We start from the raw sequence: 19,002 nt of genomic DNA, 5'->3' as shown, positions 1-19,002 counted from the left end.
CTACTCTGAAAATGCTAGTCTAGTGACCACCTTTGGCCAGATTGAGGACATTGACTAAAACATGGTTCGATCCTGTTCGATCTACAGTACAAGATTGATCCATTTTTTAACGTTTTGTGCTACTATTTTGTAACTCAATTCCCCAGCAACTCTCTGTAGTGTAGATGGGCCTAAACTGCTAATGAGGGGAAAGAGAGAAACCAGTAGAAAAATGCAAACGCACTGGGAACACAGAAACAGATGTAAGGCCCCAGCAGATTGAAAACATGTCCACTGCCTGACTAGATCCTAGAACACTTTCTGTTTGGAGGAGTCTGATTTTTTTTTTTAACTTTTCTGATAAAAAAAGAGAAATGTGGTTCTGATTACTCTGAGCAGTGAATAACTGACCAGTGAATTTCTAAGTAGGATTCCATTTTCACATCGCCCAATACAATGTTGTGAAAAGTTAATTGACATGATGTCTACCATCTGCCAAAAATATATATATTAAAAATAGTAGAGAGGATACTGAACATGATTTTAAAATGTGAAACACATGCTGTACATTGTTGTCCTATCAGCGATCAAGTTCCTGGCATGTATCATGAAGTTATTAGACTTGTGGGTTTTTTTTTAAGTAGTCATTCATTGTGATTATGTTTGACTTGAAGAGTGCAGTGTTACAACAAGTGAACAAGAAACTTAGGCGTTATTCTTCAATTGTTAGGGAAAGGAGTACATTTATGATAGATTATTCAGATGGTTTAAAATTTTTCCTTCCCCCAAAAAGAGAAATGATTTCTGAAAGGAATATTTCTTACAATGTTTTTAATTTCATGACAACCTAGCAACTTAGAATGCAAAAAATATTTCTAGTGTCCAAGCATGTAGAATGCACATTACAGGACAAAGAGAAAGACAATGGCTCAGCCTCAAAGAAATTACAATCTAATTTTAGATGTGGCATGATGGCAAAGAAGGTAATGAAAAGTAGGGAAAGAATTGGTGAGGTCGGACAAGGGTTATGCTAATAAGATTATGTGGTTATGTATATCGTTAGAGGATTCAATTCAAAGTTTTTATTTTCATTTAAGTAATGATGATTCTTGAGTCACTTCCTGTGGGCATCGCAGAAGTGAGTCATAAGGAGAGATCTGAATAAGCACATAGTGACTTGGAAGACCAGAAGTGGGAGATCAGTTCATGTGAAAGGGTCACAGTGGAGAAAGACAAGGAGAAGGTTCAGTGAGAATCAAACAAATGAGGCATTATTGATAACTTTAGATTCCTGAAGTTTTTAACTACCACTGGTGTTCCTGATCAGCAAAAGTACATAGGATATTACCTAGATATTGCCATACTAGATCAGACCTTTCTGCAGCAGAGGCCAATTCCTTCGAAGGGTGAAAAATATCTCATCGGCCAATGGTGCAATTCTATACATTTGCAGAGACATTCCTTCCTTCCTGACCTCTGCTGCTCTGAAGCATGAGATTTTATTAGCTCATTTTAACATGTATCATAGGGTTGGCCGCAGGAACCGGCCTCCACCACAGGGCCCTCGCTGTGGGGACTGACCCCCCCTCTCTCTGCCCCGATTGGGCAGGCTCTGCATCAGCTCCTCCCAGCGTGGCTCTGCAGGCAGCAGGTGAGTCCCTGGAGAGGGGGGAATTAGCGAGGGGGAGAGCAAGCGCGGGGGGGAGAGGAGTGAGCAGAGGGCGGGGCCTTGGGGAAAGAGGCAGGACAGGGGGCGGGGCAAGGATGTTCAGTTTTCAGCTATTAGAAAGGTGGCAACCCTAATGTACCACTACAGTTCTTATTATTAGTCATAAAATTACCCATCCCTTGCAAAAATCCTGAGGTGCAATTGATCTGTTTGGCAGAACACAGGCCAGGCCCTCAGTACCAGCTACGTGGTAAAATGAACGTTACTCTACAACTCTGGGGTGTCATTGGGAAGATCCTGCAAGGGGTCCTGTGCCCAGAGCGCCCGGGGATGGTCAGAGTGCTCAGCACCCTACACCACTGGGTCAAATGCTTGTTACTGTGAAGGACTGAGCTGGCTTGCGACTGAGCGTGTAGAAAACACCAGCCAAGCCCACGGGCGGGGAATTATATGGGTCCATGGTGACCATACTCCAGGAATATTCAGGGTCTGGGGGCCCAGCCCCAACAATGTTTGGGGCTGGGTCTCTCCCCGGCCCCGCCTGCTGCCCCTGCATGCCTCCTCCGGAGCATCTCCCAGCCACCACTGGCAGCAGGGCTAAGGCGGCTTCCTGCCCGGCCTTGCTCTGCGCCACTACCGGAAGTGGCTGGTGTGTCCCTGCAGCCCCAGGGGGGTGCGGTTGTCTCAGTGCACTGCCCCCACCCTGAGCACCAACTCCGCAGCTCCCATTGGCTGGGAACGGCGACCAATGGGAGCTGGGGGTGGTGGTGCCTGTGGACAAGGGTGCACAGAAACTTCCCTGCCCAGGAGCCGCTGCCAGAGGGGTGTGCTGCTCACTTTTGGAAGACGCCTGAGGTAAGCGCCTCACCCTCTCCCCAACCCCCTCCCCCCCCGTGGCACTCCAACTCCCTCCCAGAGCCTACACCCCAAACCCCCTCCTGCACCAGCCCAAAGCCGGCACCCCAACTCCCTCCCAGAACCTACACCCCAAACCCCCTCCTGCACCCCTGCCCCAGCCCAGAGCCTGACTCCTCTCCCCTCTTGTACCCCAACTCCCTCCCAGAACCTACACCCCAAACTCTCTCCTGCACCCCTGCCCCAGCCCAGATCCCGCACCCTAACTCCCTCCCAGAGCCTGCACCTCAGCTCCCCTCCCGTCCCACACCCCAACTCCCTCCTAGAGCCTTATGCAGGTGGTGGGAGGGTAGGACCTGGACCCGTTCTGGGCTCCACCAAAAATTATACAAGCCTCCGTACGTGTGGCCGGGCTGCAGGCTGACAGGGCCCCGCAGCTCCCCGCGCCGCCGGCCCAGCTTCGCGCGCGCCGAGTCCTCCCAGCCTGCAGGGGGCGCGACGTCACCCTCCCTGCGCCCCGTGCGCTCCGCTCGCTGGCCGGCCGACCGCCTCCTCGCTGCGCGCGAGCCGCCAGGCCCGGCCCGGCCCAGCCCAGCCAGGGAGCGATGGCGGCCTCGGTGTTCTGCTGCCTGCGCTGGTGCGGGGACGGCGGCGCCGGGCACATCCCGCTGAAGGAGATGCCCGCGGTGCAGCTGGACACGCAGCACATGGGTAAGGGGGCGCGCGCCTCGCCCCGGGCAGGGGCCCCCGCAGCACGGGCCGGGGGACGCCGGCTCCGGTCCGCTGGGGCTCCGTGTTCGGTCCCTCCAGAGCCGGGCCGGGGGCGCTGGGGCCGGTCCCCCGCCCCCGTGTTTGATCTGCTCCAGTTGCTGGGCTGTTTCACTGAGCGCTCGGGCTCGGCCAGTCTCCCCAGCTCCGGGGCGGAGCACTTAGCCCTCGCCCCAGGATCGCCAGGCTGCCCTCGCCCTCTGCCTCACACCGGAGGGTCAGCGAGCCCCAAGTGTCACCGCCTAATGCCGTTTGACACAACAGCAGCTTTAGCCAGGGTTTCTTCGTGGTGTGAGATGGGGGTGAATAGTGAATGTTTATGTAGCACTTTAGATCCATGATTATTATTATTATTATTAATTGTAGGGTTGTGGTGCTTTCCTGGCAAATAAAAGACAAGGTGCCCCTGCTTTGAAACTTACCATTTATCTTGTTTATTTTTTCAGTTACTATATTGTGCCTATCGGATGTCTTTAGTTCCATGTACATGACAACATTTTAAAAACATATGTCATGGTGATTGTTAACGGGGCTAGAAAATTATATTTAGAAGAATTTCCCCCAAACCCTGAGGGCTATCCCCGCTCAGATGACCCCATGAAAGAAGAAGCCTGACTGAATAGTTAGGTTTTATAGTATTCCACAAAGGGGACCACACTCAGGGTCTGTCAGATCAACAAGGCACCAAATTCCACAGTTGATTTGCTTTCACGGAGAATGCCCTGTCCCCAGATGTGCCCAATCTGGAGACATTCAGCTTGAGTATTTATTATTATTTTACATTTATATTGCAGTAGCACCTAAAGTCCACAGCCAGGTTGGGCCTAATTATGTTAGGTACTATACAACTATATGACAAATGACAGTCCCTCCCCAAAGAGCTTACAGTCCAAAGTGATCTTAGTTATATAATTGTGAGGTTATGGCACAAAAAGAAATGATCTCTTAAGGCACACAGAGCCTAATAAAAGACTTAAGTCAAAAACAACACCTTGTGTTTCATTTGGAAAATAATTGGAATTCCCTAGTCTCTGAAGTACTTGTGTAATATGATCCCAGCATGAAAATGTTGCTAAATAACCAGGCAGCAGTATTCTGCTCTAGGTTTAGTTCTAAAGCTTGGACTATAAACTGCTGGTCTACTAGTATGATTATGTTGGTTGGGAAGTGATTATTTATTTATTTACTGACATTGGTAATGGTACCTTAAATTACCCTTCCCATATGGGAATAAACTATACCAGTATAAGCCATTTTTTACTGTTATAACTGTGTCCACGCAAGGGTGTGTTTGTTGCGTTAACTATGTTAGTATAGTTAAAGCAGTACAACTTTTGTGTGAAGACCAGGGTGGAGTGGTCTTTCAGTGTAGTCCTACATAAAGGGCATTGCAACAAACCAATTTAGAAAGGCTTACTCCTTGCCAAACAAATATTTAAAGAAATCCTCTTGGCTACAAAACATCCAGGCATCCTCAAAAATTATTGGACTGGCTTTTGAGGACTCTGTCTTGTCTGTGCCTATGCTGACAAATGCTTATTAGAGCTTTCGAGCTAAAATCTTCCATGGGAGAGTGTAGAATTTAGCAGTTCAATGAATGTTATGTTGTGTGTGCTGGCAGGTACCTTTTTAAAGGAACCTCACAATCAAACCCCTTAAAAGGAATCTTACTACTGATTAATTCTTGGTGACCACAACTCATGAAAAGCATTCTGTGCCTATCCTTCAGTTCCAGACCAAGAAAAGGAGGTGGTTTAGAGAAAGGCCTGAGCCCTGCATCCCCTTTCTCATAGTGAGTGTCTTTCTAATTAAATGATTGTAAGCTATGCTGCTGGGATATTTGAGGAAATGTTGTAATCAACATGTTGCCTTAAAGCCTGACAGGAGAAATTAAAGAATATAGATTTTAAATAGATGAACTTGTCGTAGAAATTTCTGTCTGTTCCAGCTGAGGAATAAGGAGAGACGGACACAGCTAATCAAGCAAGGAGCCCCGGGAGGGACGATCCGTTTATTTCAATTGCTATTGGGTTCAAACTCATAAGTCGGCAAGAACCCCGAAAACACTTATACCAAAGCATTATTTTCAGTTGACTATAATAATCTATCGCTACATAATTGGACAAAATTTGCTATCATTACCATACATAGTTAGCAAGCTACATGTATCTGCCCCTCTTGTGACCCCTTATTGTTCATCTACTTGCCCCTCCCCTTGCGTTATTTGCAAACCAAGCAATTAGTTATCTGCAGGAGGCAGGCACAGAAAGTTCCACTGTCTCCAGGTTTGGAGTTTGGTTACATTTCCTCTCGAAGGAACTTCCTGAGTTAAGACTATCTATAGCTAATGCTGCATATCTCCCTTCTTCTTTCTCCCATGTGTACGTGACAAATTTGCCCCCTGGCAGTTAAGTAGAATAATTTTATTTCAAACTCTAGCTGAAAGATGAACTAGCCTATAAACACATCCTTTCTTTACTTGAAAGCATTGCACAACCTAATTCTGATAGATTAATGAAGCTCTTACTTGGTTGAAAGAGAAAATAGTTCTTTTTGTTGTTGGGGTTTTAATGTATATTTCCAAACTTAAAAAAACGACATTTTTTGAAGTTTGTGTATTTTATTTGTGTACGCAGGAACAGATGTCGTCATTGTCAAAAATGGCAGAAGAATATGTGGCACGGGGGGTTGCTTAGCCAATGCACCTTTACATCAGAACAAGAGCTATTTTGAGTTTAAAATCCAATCCACAGGTTAGTTAGCAAAATTATTTTCTACTTTAGATTGGTATTTGAAATTTGACTACAAGCAGGCAAAGCATCTGCATCTTTTGGTAATTAAGTGCACTGCATCTTTGGATTACTACAATGAGAAATAACACACTTTACAAATATCAAACTTTTGTAAGAAGCTAAATTGTCATCTTGTAAGAAAGATGTCATTTTTCTCTTTTGCTGCTTTGATTTATTAAAAATAATGGTAAATGAAATTACTAGAGTTGCCAGTATTAAAACACTACCATGTTTGAACACTCTTGCATATATGTTTTTTCAATAAACATAATTTAGAGCTACTTTCTGCTAAATTAATTAATATTTATATCGCACTATGCGCATGTAAAATACTGTGTATATAGCTCTTGTACTTTTTGTCCAATAATATTTACTATCTGTCTACATTTATTTGCTATTTTAGAACGTATCCAGATTCTTCTCCTTTAGCTTCTTGCGGGCCATTGTGGGAATGATTCTGTGTTTAGAAATGCAGCAGAGAACTCGCAGCTTGGGGGTGAGGGGCTTAATGTGGTTTTAAGCCACCTTTGTGTCCTCCCAGTTCTGGGCTGCTTCCAGGACTGAAGCACCCCCAGCGTAATTTAGACAGTCCCAGGCTGCCGTATGAGCTGCTGCATTGTCTGAAATCACCGGTGTGTATATTCTGTGGCCCTGCCCCCGGCATGGCCCCTATGCCAAGGCTTGCAACTGAGTCCTCAGAGACATCCTTTTGGTTATCTTCTGCAGTTCCTTTGCCCCAGGAATCCTCCCCCGGTGAGAACTGCTGCTCTAGTCATTTTGTGTAATAACTGGGTCAGAGTGAGGGCTAAGACTTTTACCCCTTAATTTTTATATTGATGTCTAATAAAAGAAAAACACTAAGGTACAGCATGTTTTGGAAGGATATTTTTAAGTCGGTCTCAGCCTGGTGAATGTAATTGCTAATGCTTTTCAAATTAAAATTCACTTGTGATATTGCTGTCATTGGGGCACACACTTGGAATATATCCCTTATTCTCAGTCTGAGATTTCAAAAGAAACAAACAACAGTATTCTCAGAATATCATTATCATATTTTCAGGAGTTTGGGGTATTGGAGTTGCAACCCAGAAAGCAAATTTGAATCAAATTCCACTTGGTCGAGATGTGCATAGTTTAGTGATGAGGAATGATGGAGCTCTCTACCACAACAACGAGGAGAAGAACAGGCTGCCAGCAAACAGCCTCCCACAGGAGGGTGACATTGTGGTGAGTTTCCTTAGTTCTTGTTAATGTAAATTTGTCACTGTGTCTGAATAGTTCAGCAATAGATGTTTCTGGGATTTTCCAAAGCAGGTTTTGCTGTCAGCACCGATGCAAGGCAAAAGGGAATACAGTGAACCCTTGTTAAAGGCTAGCTTTCCATGCAAACAAGCAAATTAAACACAGAATTTTATTGAAGCCCTGAAAAGTCAATATCTGATAAAAGGATTAAACCTATTAAATTAATATGCTTACAGTGCATCAGAAGATAATATTCAGTAGGTATTGACTTGTAAAAAAATGTAGGCTTATTAAATGAGTATTTCTAGTATTTCATACTGAAAAACATAGAACAATGGAACCCTTCAGAATTGTAATCATTTAGTAAAACACAGTTATGTATTTATCATGAGGTCTTGTGCTAATAATGCACCCTAAGTTAGGCATGTTCCTTTCTCACTCTCTTTTCTAATCCACCTCACTAGCAGGGGCATAGTTGGAACAAAATTTGGCTCCAGTATTTTTTGGGGAGTAATGGGTAGAGGAAAGGTCAAATATTCCTTACTTCTCTTCTCCCCAACTATCTCTCCCTTTCATCGATTTTTCCATCCCCACACACCTTTTCTGGAGAAGTGAGATAGACATGAAGGGGATCATACCCTCTTGCCTGCCCTCTTGTTCATCAGAAGTACACTGGCCCTTTAAGTGTTTGCTCTCCTAGCCTTTCAGTTCAGCTCCCACTATCCTCAGATCCTTATGCTATCTTCCTCCTAGGCGTGGCAGCAGGCCCTTACAGAGTCCAGTCTTCCTGCTACCTCATGGTGTGCAGGAGGAAGGATACCCATTTAGGCTGGCAGGTTTTCCCCTGCAGTCTCACCTCAGTCCTAAAGAGGTTTCTAGTCCTTCTCCTTCAGTGGCTTCCTGCCAGTTTGCTGCTGATGCAAGGTAGTCTTGTGCCTGAATTGCTTATTTCAAGTGTTGCAGGTCAATTAGCCACACCTGGGGAAGTAGCTATTCTGTCCCTTTAGCCCTTAGTGACTGTGACAGAATGGATTTTATATACCCCATCACAATAGTGCTTCATTGCTACCCACTGCTACTAGGGTTGATGAATTTGCTTATAAACTTGACAGGGGGCTGTCACCGTAGAGATCCCAAGCTCTTTGTGGCTGGGCTTCCCTGTTCAAAGATGTCCCAGAATGCACTGGAGATCGAGATGAGGTTGTACCCAGGGAGCATAAGAGCTCTTTGTTGGTTAGCAGGCAGAGAGTGGCCCTAGCAGCCTTGGGGGAAGATTTGTAGCAATGGTATTGGGATAAAGGGGTTTTATTTTTAGCCAAGCTGGGATACGATTTAGAAAAGGGAGAGGAAATTAGAGTGGGGATAAGGAGAGAAAAAATTGTTGGAAAGACAATTGAATGAATGAGAGGGACTTGGGAATCTGTATGGATCATGCTCCCTCTCCCTCCTCAACACTCCTAAAATATATTTAAAATTACCCTGTATATTTAAAGGGGTCTACTGTATTACTAGTTTTTTAACATTATTAGAATTTTTTTTAATACACAGAAGTGATCAGATTAACATTGTTTCTAATACCAACTTTTTCAATATCTTTTATTAATTGCTGATGTTTGTGAGTTTCATGTACATAGATTATTGTCAGGTGTGTGAAGTTTAAAAAAAAAAAAAATCCCCTGCTGAGATGGTTTGCTTGGAAGAGAATCTTGCTGTGTTGCAGTCTCTTTAAAGGCTCACTCAATCTATTTAGTCTGTAAAGCTGAAGTTGAAACACTTGATGGATAATAAGTAACAAATGCGTTACTTTGCTAACTGCCTGAGCTCTGTAAATTCACGATTTGAACTATGTTGGTTAGCTTCTGTTTGTCAAATAAGTCGATTGTTATTGCTGCTGTCCCCTGATTGGCTAAGCCTGCAAGCACTTCTGGTGCTTGCGAGTTCAAATATAATTAAATATTCTTAATTATTGACTTTTTAAGTGTCCGGAAAAATGGTCTAGTGAGTTCTTTTAGGAGACTGTGGTTTATGCCATCATATTAGAAACTGCCCATTGTGTTCAGCTAGACTAGCTGTAAAAAGAAATAGTAGTAAACATTCTCACATGTATCAACTTGATGATCTTATGTTAATATTTCCTACTTTGCCTTATAGGGTATTACCTATGACCATGTAGAATTAAATGTATATTTAAATGGAAAGAATATGCATTGTCCAGCTTCAGGAATCAGAGGGACTGTCTATCCTGTAGTATATGGTAAGTTGGGTTCTCAAACTTATTCAATGTGGTCAATCTTAATAGCAATATTCTCTCAAACCACCTATCCTACTCCCAATGATGTGGCTCACCTGTCCCAGTCACAATCGAACAGTATCCTTTGGCAACTACAGCAATTGGTTATGGAAAAGTAATATTAGGAAAGTATCAGTATATATTTTGCTTCTTTCAATGCAGTTTAGTAGCTGGAAACAAGGAGTACCACCACCTAGCTGTGGACCACCAGTAATGGGTCCACAGATGACAGCTAGGGAATTACTGCAGTTAAAACAAGTCATGTAAACATACTGTCAAATCATCAGGTATTGATAAAGCCACACAAGGTTTTGCTGACTCACCCGCTGATAAATCGGTTAATCCAATTTCTCTGTGAAGTTTGTATTTATGCCCCCTCTTGCTCATGCAATACTAATGCAGTAGCATTTCAATTTTTAAGTCAGATTTGGATAGGATATACATTTTTATTATTTTTCATTTTTTATAGAGATATAAACTTTAATGTGGTAGCATCTTCCATCTCAAAATACTTCACAACTGTAACAAATTGATACCAAATGTTATATAAAATCATTTCACCTCTCAAAATGCAGCCATCTCTACAGTGAATCATGGTAACTGCATTGACAAAATACATTAGCACAACAGTTTTGAACAGGAAACAAATATCATATCCAGTCTGCTTAGGCAGCTTAAGAAAGAATGTATTAATTTTGTGAGTTGGAATTTAGCCACAATGTGAGTTAACCCTACCTTACTAAAATTCCAAGGTACTCTTTGCAAATCCTAGGTATGTAGGAATTCTGATTGTCTCATCTGAAACGCTGCACCTCTGCTTGCACAGTGCCTCATCCCACCCTGCTGAGGGATTGGTTCAGTACTAAGAGAGAAGAGTACCACTGATTGAATCCCCAATATTACTACTAATATTTTTTTGTAAATCTCTCATCCAAGTACTGACTTAAGCCAGACTTGCTTAGCTTTTGAGATGTGACAGGACGATCGTACCAAGTGGTATGGCTGTTTATTATTTCATTTCATATTTCATAATGAACTGTTGGCACGTTTCTGTGTCTGTCTAGACACTTTCTTAATACTACGCTTTCTGAATTAAACAATCTAAATTTGCTTTGGAAGTTCTGAATGTTACAAATTCAGGTGCCAATTTATCCCCTTTAAAACTGTTACAGTGAAGATTATTTCATATTGTCATTTTGTGTTATTTACCACATGGTGGCATTATTACAAATGGTTGCGCAAACAGGAATAAAATACTTGCCACAGTTTTATTCTTATGAACGTTGTATTATTGGGATTCTGGCTGCCAGATACCACATTGGTGAGAATGGGAGAACAGACTTTTGTTAGGTAGCTAACACGTCATCTTCCCATTGCTTTGGAAATGGAGTTACAGTGGAGAGAATTTAGACCTCGGGAGTAGGTAGCTTTCATAAACAGTCTACTTGCTGCAGCAGGAACTTGGGCTCCCTGGTCTTCTGTACCTTTTTTTTTTTTTTTTTTTTTAACTTCCTCCTCCTTTCTCCATGCCTAATCCCACACCATTGAAGTTTTAGGCTTGGTTGTGAGGTGACTTTTTATTACCAGACTCCCTCTACTGTCGTCATCCTTCAAGAGCTGACATAAATTTCCAAGAATTTCCATGTTTCACAATGGATTAGTTTATTGCTGTAACACCTGATGATTTGCAAATTACATTCAGGTGACACCTCCATGTTATAAGTTACAAGTAATAAAACCCTTAATTTAATGCTATGTATTCATAGGCATATGAAAGGAGAAATTACTCTCCACCATTTAATTTATTAATGTTTCATACCAGAATCTTAGAGATTTTTAAAATAAACTCAGTACAGAAGGTAAATGACATCATGTTTGGGAACTTAAAACACAAGTCAAATTCAAAGTTGCTTCCTTCAGCAGCTGTACCCTGGGCACATCTGCACAAATATTAAAGTATAAAGTCAACACCACATATAACAATAGAAGATAGTACTTGTGAGCTCAGTTAAGGCTGCTGTGGGAAAAAACGAATATCTTGACTTCAGGATATCTAAATTCTTGACCAAAATATTGTTTTTTGTTTTGTTTTGTTTTTTTGGGGGAGGGGATTGGCATTGATATACTGCTGTCACATGAGGTGTGGCTTAGAGGAATGTTTCTTTTAAAGACTCATTAACTAAATGGATCTGATTTTCTGAAGAGCAGTGCTACACTGTGTATTATACTTCACTAAAGCTGCACATGAAGTATTGCAGCAGTTAATGATCTGTCAGAATTTCCATTTTAATCCTCTAATCCTCCACCTAGAATTAGGCAGAAAGTCTCACGGCAATATTATTGTTTTGAAAAATACTGATTTATTTTTAAAATCCAGGTGTCTAAAAATAACAATCAAGCAGGGTTCCGATGTCATAACCGAAGCAGATGGCTTGACACCAAGCAGGAGAATGGGAAGCATGCCATAGAGATGCATCCTCTTTCATGTCTCATCATAACCATGCTTGGCCTGTGGGCTTCCAAAGTAGTGGAGGGGAAAATGTGGGCCCTAGAAGTTGAGGAGAGTTGCTTTAAGGCTTATTAGCATGCTCAGTAAAATAAATAGCAACATTTTCACTGATTTCAGCAGAGTCCTTTGCAAATTGAAGTATTCTGTAGGAAATAAACTTGTTTTGGTCTGCTTGATTGTATTCTAGGATCTTTTCTACAGATTAACCAAGAAGATCTCATTTATCTCTACTGCATGGATGTAACTGATATATTGGAGAATATCCTTTGTGTTTCAGTCATTGTGAACACACAATGTATTGATGTATATAATCTAATTTGGTGTAATGTATAGTCAAAATAAATGCTGTTCTCCTCTAATTATTTTTCTCTTTGCTTCTGTCCTACAGTTGATGACAGTGCCATCTTGGATTGTCAGTTCAGTGAATTTTATCACACTCCTCCAACAGGGTTTGAAAAAATACTCTTCGAGCAGCAAATCTTCTGAACGTCCTCATACTGAAAACTTGCACCCCTACACTGTTACAAAGCCTTTGCCATCTTAAATAAAGCTTCACATTTACCTGTAGGAAACACATCTGTATTTTTTAGTAAAGTACTTGTGACTGTTGTCTGAAGAACCAAAATGTTAACTGCAACACCAGAAAATTGTGTTACAAATGGTAGATTTTGACAACCATTTTGTGATGTGAAAATCAGTGTTTTGGGGCAGTTTTTTCTGATTTGTATTTGATGTAAATGGAAACTAAAGGGTATAATTGCCACAGTATTAAATGAACTTTTGGTTTCAATTTGAGCTTTATAAAGGAAATAGTTCATATGTGTGACAGTATGTTTCCATAAAGTTACAGGGTAGATAGTTCTCATTGTGATTTTTCCTATTCCTTCCCTCTCAGAAGTTATGTACCTTGTAAAAAGAGAGCACTGTGCTAATGGTCTGTTTGGATTGCAATGTCCTTGTTCTGCACAATGACTAATGATATGATTGGCAGCTAGATTTTGTTTTTTCTTTTGAAACATGTAACCTACCCATTTCTAGTTGTTAAACAGCTAATATTCCTATTGAGTTTATATAAATATCATAGCTTTTCATTTGCTTTAAGGGTGACAGAATACTTTTTAGTAACAGTCAAAGTATTATTTTCTTGTATGTAAAAAAGCAAACCCAAACACCAAATGTATTTATGAAGACCATCATGCTGTGTTACTCTGGTGGCACATTGTTTAACTGTGATGTACACAATGGCAGGGAAGGTATGTTGGATATTACGATGAATCTTTACATCTAAACTGTAAATCAGATTATTCTTTATGGAACATTTTATTTAAATGTTTTTTTTCTGGAACCAGTAATAAAATGAATAATGATTAACATGCTGTTCTAAAACGTGATTCCGATAACTATAAAAGATCAGGTGATTCTTTTCATGTATGCAGTATGCTTTCTAGTCATATTTTTTGCGAAGAAAACCTTTTTGTATATCCTGATGTGTGTGTGTGTGTGTGTAAGAACTTTTAGTAAGATATTTTTTGGCTGTCCATGGACTAACGCATTTATATGATGAGTGACTGCTGTGATGCCTTTAAATATTTGAGGTTCTTTTATTCTGAACTTTTCAAATACAGCTGACTTTCTCTGAGCCTTTCACTTCATAATTTTCTGTATTTGTTTAAAGACTTCTTCTTGGCCTCAAAAGCCTAGCTTTTTCTTTACCATGCTGTGATCTCCCAGTGCTGAAATTGACACAGCAACAGATGATGCCATAATACAGAGCTCCTATTTGGAGCATGATGTCTCTTCTGTAGTATAGTATAAGATTAGGAATATTTGGGGATTGGGATGAGAATGGAGAGGGTTAATGCTCTTCCCCTGAAACTTGCAATATTAGCCACTGTTGGAGGCAAGTTCCAGGCTACGTGGAACGTTCTTTTGGGGCATGACCATGTCCTTGTGCCATATATATATGATGCTTCTGTAATCAAATTTGTGAACTCTTGAAATTAGAAATGAATCTATTGGGGGAGGAGTGTTAAATCTGGGGAGGGGCGTGTGTTCAATTTCCCCTCTTGTTGCTCTTCTTGAGTAATGTCTCCGTGGTCCTTTGTGCCATGTGAAAGAATAGGAAGATGGACTGAAAGCATTTGATATGGAATTAAACTTGCTGGTATTCTTGGGGGAAGGGAGAAGTATTTAAAGAAACTATAACCACTGTATCTAACTTCAAAGAACAAACAACTAAAAATGTGTTTTTCATTTATTAAAGAATACTTAACATACAGGAAGCTGCCATCCTGAGTCTGATGTAGAGTAAGACAGAGAATCCAGGTTCTGTTTGAAAGCACAGAGAAGACAGTGGTCTTCAAAATTGTGAATTCTACTTTTAAAATGTTTTGATAAATGTAAGTGTTTAAATCAGTTGTTAATTTTTTTGGGACAATTTAAGAGTTTACTCTTACATCTCAGAAAGTTGCTGATTTCCCATTATTTTAAATGGGATGTGAATTTTCTGTCCTATTGTACAATATGTCTTTCCTTCTCTTATAAAATAACAGCTCATCTCATTGTAGACAGACATATTGAGTCTCACTCGAATACCACATGAAGTAATGGAGAACATTGCACTTACTGTTTATGAATCTGTCAATATGTAGAAAGAGTGCACTTTTTACCTGCTAACAATAATCTTAAAGTACTTTGAACAAGTGGATGATACTGTTAACCCATTTTACAGGTGAGGAAAGAGGCACAGAGATTAAATGATTTGGCCAACATCTCATAGCAAGTCAGTTGACCTAGAAATAGAAGGATGCTTCCAGTCCTATGCCTTGTCCAGTGGAATGGGCTATAATGGACGTCTTTAAAAATTGCTCTGGTAATCAATTTTTAATAATAGTTAGCTAAATATTTACCAAGTAGTAACGGTGTTAACCAGAAAGAATCATAGTCATTTTTAATTGAAAGTGTTAAGGCTTTTCCATTAACTATTGATTGCACCCGTGTTTAGTTAACCTTTGAAGGTTCTGACATAGACAGCCTGCTGTAGCAATGTGTAACACTTTATGATGTACATTTTCTGGTCCCTGGCAGCAAAATTTGTAGTCAATAGGTCTGGGCATCAACTACTAAATAGGCTTCCCAGAGCATGTAATGCAGTTTACATGTTTATCAGCAGCATTCTTATTTATACAGTACGATGGCTGTGTATGGTATTTTGCAGATAAATAAAATGAGGCTCCTATTTCAAGGATCTTAAAATCCAAATTAGACAGCATAAAGCTAGGAAGGACGAATGAGGAGAGGGTGGGAGGACAAAGATTGTAACCATGAATATCAGGAGATACCAGTTTAAGTATGATGATCTAGATCTGATACAGTAGTTTGCAGTGAATAATTCAGTTGAACCCCTGTGTCTCTTGGTAAATTATCCATGATTTGATGTTCACAAGTTTACTCATTATTCAATGAAAAGTTTATGCAAATATACTTCAGCCTCTAGAATTTGTTGTTCACACTGTTCAATGGGTCTTTCCAGTCCCATGAGTGCTGCTTCTCCTAAATCCATAAAGAGCCTTCCAAGATGGCTTTGCAAACCCTCTGGTGACAATGCTCACGTGAATATATACCTGCATGAGAATATATGCAATATTTTCCCTTTTTGTAAACTTACTTCACAACAAAAAACAAGGAAAAGAGATCTGAATATGATTGATGTGAATTCTTGAATTTTATTTAAATGAATGTTTATATTTTTGCGGTGTTCTCAGCTCTCCTATCCATCCACACAGTGTTGATTCCTCTTTTCATAGCTGCAATTGATTAAACTGGAGATTGAGATTACAGGAATTCACAAGAGAACATACTACTCCTCTGTACTTGTATTCTTCTGCATTTCTTTACATATCAGCTCACTGTAGACTGAGCAAAGTCACACATTATCCAGATCCATATGCATTTTTGATCTACTTACAACTGTAGTTGCCATTCCTTTTGGCTTTGTATTAACTAAAAATTGAATTTAAATTTACATTTCCTTTAGTTTGTTTAGGAAAATGTTGAATAATGGCTGCAGTTTTGAAGTGAGGATTCATTAGATAATATTTTGGTCAACTGAAGATTGTGGAAGCCCACGTAGCTGGAGCTTTCATTTGGCATTTATTGATAAGATTTTATACCTTGACCACTTTATCCGGCATGCACTGCTGACTTGCCTTTGACAAGCAATTTTCACCAACTCAAAAGTTTTTGATCCAGATACCTGTGTATTTTTGGCATAAAATACTCCCTAACAAAGCTAGTGAAACAGTTATCCAGTGTAACATTTTTTCACTCATGAAAAGAACACAAGTGACCCAATTCCAAATTCAGATGTTTTAAGGCTGAAGGGAATTTAGATTTCCCAACAACAGAGATTTTAATGTGCTACTCGCCAATTGTACTGGAGCATCTAAGAAATATGACTCAATCTTTGTTTCTTGCAGCTAGGAGCTCTTTTCTGCTGAACTGCCAGAGTTTTCCATGGAAGTGACTTGGCATCCACTCTTGCTTGCATTGTGAATATATCTTGAGTTAGATTGTGTGCATGATTCAACCATATTACAACTTCTCTTAATTTGTCCTGGAAGTAGAGAGCAGTGATGTTAGATTTATTTATACAGCCTCTCATAAGAACGGCCATACTGGGTCAGACCAAAGGTACATCTAACCCAGTATTCTGTCTTCCGACAGTGGCCAGTGCCAGGTACCCCAGAGGGAATGAACAGAACAAGTAATCATCAAGTGATCCATTCCTTGTCACTCATTCCCAGCTTCTGGCAAACAGAGGCTAGGGACGCCATCCCTGCCTATCCTGGCTAATAGCCATTAATGAACCTATCCTCCATGATTTTATCTAGTTCTTTTTTGAACCCTGTTATAGTCTGGGTCTTCACAACATCCTCTGGCAAAGAGTTCCACAGGTTGACTGTTGTGTGAAGAAATATTTCCTTTTGTTTGTTTTAAACCTGCTGCCCATTAACTTCATTTGGTGACCCCTAGTTCTTGTGTTATGAGAAGGAGTAAATAACACTTCCTTATTTACTTTCTCCACACCAGTCATGATTTTATAGACCTCTATCATATCTCCCCTTAGTTGTCTCTTTTCCAAGCTGAAAGGTCCCAGTCTTATTAATCTCTCCTCATACAGAAGCCGTTCCATACCCCTAATAATTTTTGTTGCCCTTTTCTGAACCTTTTCCAATTCCAATATATCTTTTGAGATGGGGCAACCACATCTGCAATATTCAAGACATGGGCATACCATGGATTTATATAGAGGCAATATGATAATTTCTGTCTTATTATCTATCCCTTCCTTAATGATTGCCAACATTCTGTTCGCTTTTTTAACTGCCGCTGCACATTGAGTGAATGTTTTCAGAGAACTATCCACAATGACTCCAAGATCTCTTTCTTGAATGGTAACAGCTAATTAGACCCCCTCATTTTATATGTATAGTTGGAATTATGTTTTCCAATGTGTATTACTTTGCATTTATCAATATTGAATTTCATCAGCCATTTTGTTGCCCAGTCACCCAGTTTTGTGAGATCCTTTTGTAGTTCTTTGCAATCTGTCTGGGACTTAACTACCTTGAGTAGTTTTGTATCATCTGCAGATTTTGCCACCTCACTGTTTACCCCTTTTTCCAGATCATCTATGAATATGTTGAATAGGACTGGTCCCAGTACAGACCGTGGGGGACACCACTATTACCTCTCTCCATTCTTAAAATTGACCATTTATTCCTACCCTTTGTTTCCTATCATTTCACTAGTTACCAATCCACGAGAGGACCTTCCTCCTTATCCCATGACAGCTTACTTTGCTTAAGAGCCTTTGGTGAGTGACCTTGTCAAAAGCTTTCTGAAAATCATCTGAAGTGTATCTCATACTAAAATGCTGGAACTTCAGAAAATAATGGTTATTCACGAGAGATTTAAAGGGACTGTAATGTTCCTTGAATCTTCTTATACTACAGCCCACCTCACTGATCACAATGAAGGATATCAAATGTCTAAGCAGCTCTTCTTTCTTGTGACTTGGGCTACGTCTTCACTACCCGCCTGAATCGGTGGGTAGAAATCAATCTCTTGGCGATCGAATTATTGCGTCTCGTCGGGACGCGACAATTGAACAATCGATCCCCGAATCAACGCTTGTACTCCACCAGCGCAGGTAGGAGTAAGCGTTGTCGATGGGGGAGCTGCGGAGGTCGATTTGCTGCCGTCCTCACAGCGGGGTAAGTCAGCTCAGATATGTCAAATTCAGCTGCGCTATTCGCGGAGCTGAATTTGCGTATCTTAAATCGACACCCCCCTCTCTCCCCCCCCGAGTGAAGATGTAGCCTAAGTGCCAGACTTTAGGACCTTGTGGGGAGATGCAGATCTATTCTGCAGACTCATCTTGGCAACCAGATTAGATAGGTTTCTCAAGCTCCAACTCAGGGCTATAAAAGGCTCTGAGAGAAAGCTAGGAAGTCTGGATGGAGAGTAGGGAAAAAACAGCTCTGGTATGAGCCAGCTCAGGAAGAAATTAGATGCTAAGGTCTTAGGCTTTTACATATATATAAAGATTTGTAGCATGCCAGATTTGGTGGCTTCCCCAGTCTGATGCCTTTTGTAAAAGCTCAAGATAGCACCATTGCTTCACCTTTCTTTCTTGGTTAAATGAACCACCTCTAAAAAACACAATTGAGCCTCATTAGTCTCAAGATCTTTTCGACACCTTTTTCGTTTTGAAACTTTTGTATAGGAAACTGTTATTTGATGTCAGTAATCTATTGTTTACTGCCTTTAGTCCCAAACTTGTTCCCATTGTGAGGGAGGATGGAAAGGGAGCTAACCTGGGGCTTGGGAGACT

At 40.8% G+C, this 19,002-nt stretch overlaps 1 protein-coding gene across 1 annotated transcript; it reads left to right on the top strand.

Moving 5' to 3' along the window:
• Nucleotides 1–3,037: 3,037 nt before the first annotated feature.
• SPRYD7 (SPRY domain containing 7) lies at nt 3,038–13,477 on the top strand. Its single transcript, XM_034758525.1, has 5 exons — nt 3,038–3,214; nt 5,908–6,024; nt 7,124–7,290; nt 9,457–9,559; nt 12,493–13,477. The coding sequence occupies exons 1-5, from the start codon at nt 3,109–3,111 to the stop codon at nt 12,588–12,590; spliced, it is 591 nt and encodes a 196-aa protein (XP_034614416.1). The 5' UTR covers nt 3,038–3,108; the 3' UTR covers nt 12,591–13,477.
• The last annotated feature ends 5,525 nt before the right edge of the window (nt 13,478–19,002 follow it).

This window comes from Trachemys scripta, chromosome 1 (assembly GCF_013100865.1).
Source record: "Trachemys scripta elegans isolate TJP31775 chromosome 1, CAS_Tse_1.0, whole genome shotgun sequence".
NCBI classification, from domain to species: Eukaryota; Metazoa; Chordata; order Testudines; family Emydidae; genus Trachemys; species Trachemys scripta.
This window is presented reverse-complemented; position numbering and strand designations above follow the sequence as displayed.

Bases quoted from the DNA above. Each gene is read 5' to 3' on its own strand.
- SPRYD7 (XM_034758525.1), top strand. From the start codon at position 3,109: ATGGCGGCCTCGGTGTTCTGCTGCCTGCGCTGGTGCGGGGACGGCGGC. The intron at 3,215-5,907 runs GTAAGGGGGCGC...TTGTGTACGCAG, and splicing joins GCTGGACACGCAGCACATGG to GAACAGATGTCGTCATTGTC. The intron at 7,291-9,456 runs GTGAGTTTCCTT...TTTGCCTTATAG, and splicing joins CACAGGAGGGTGACATTGTG to GGTATTACCTATGACCATGT.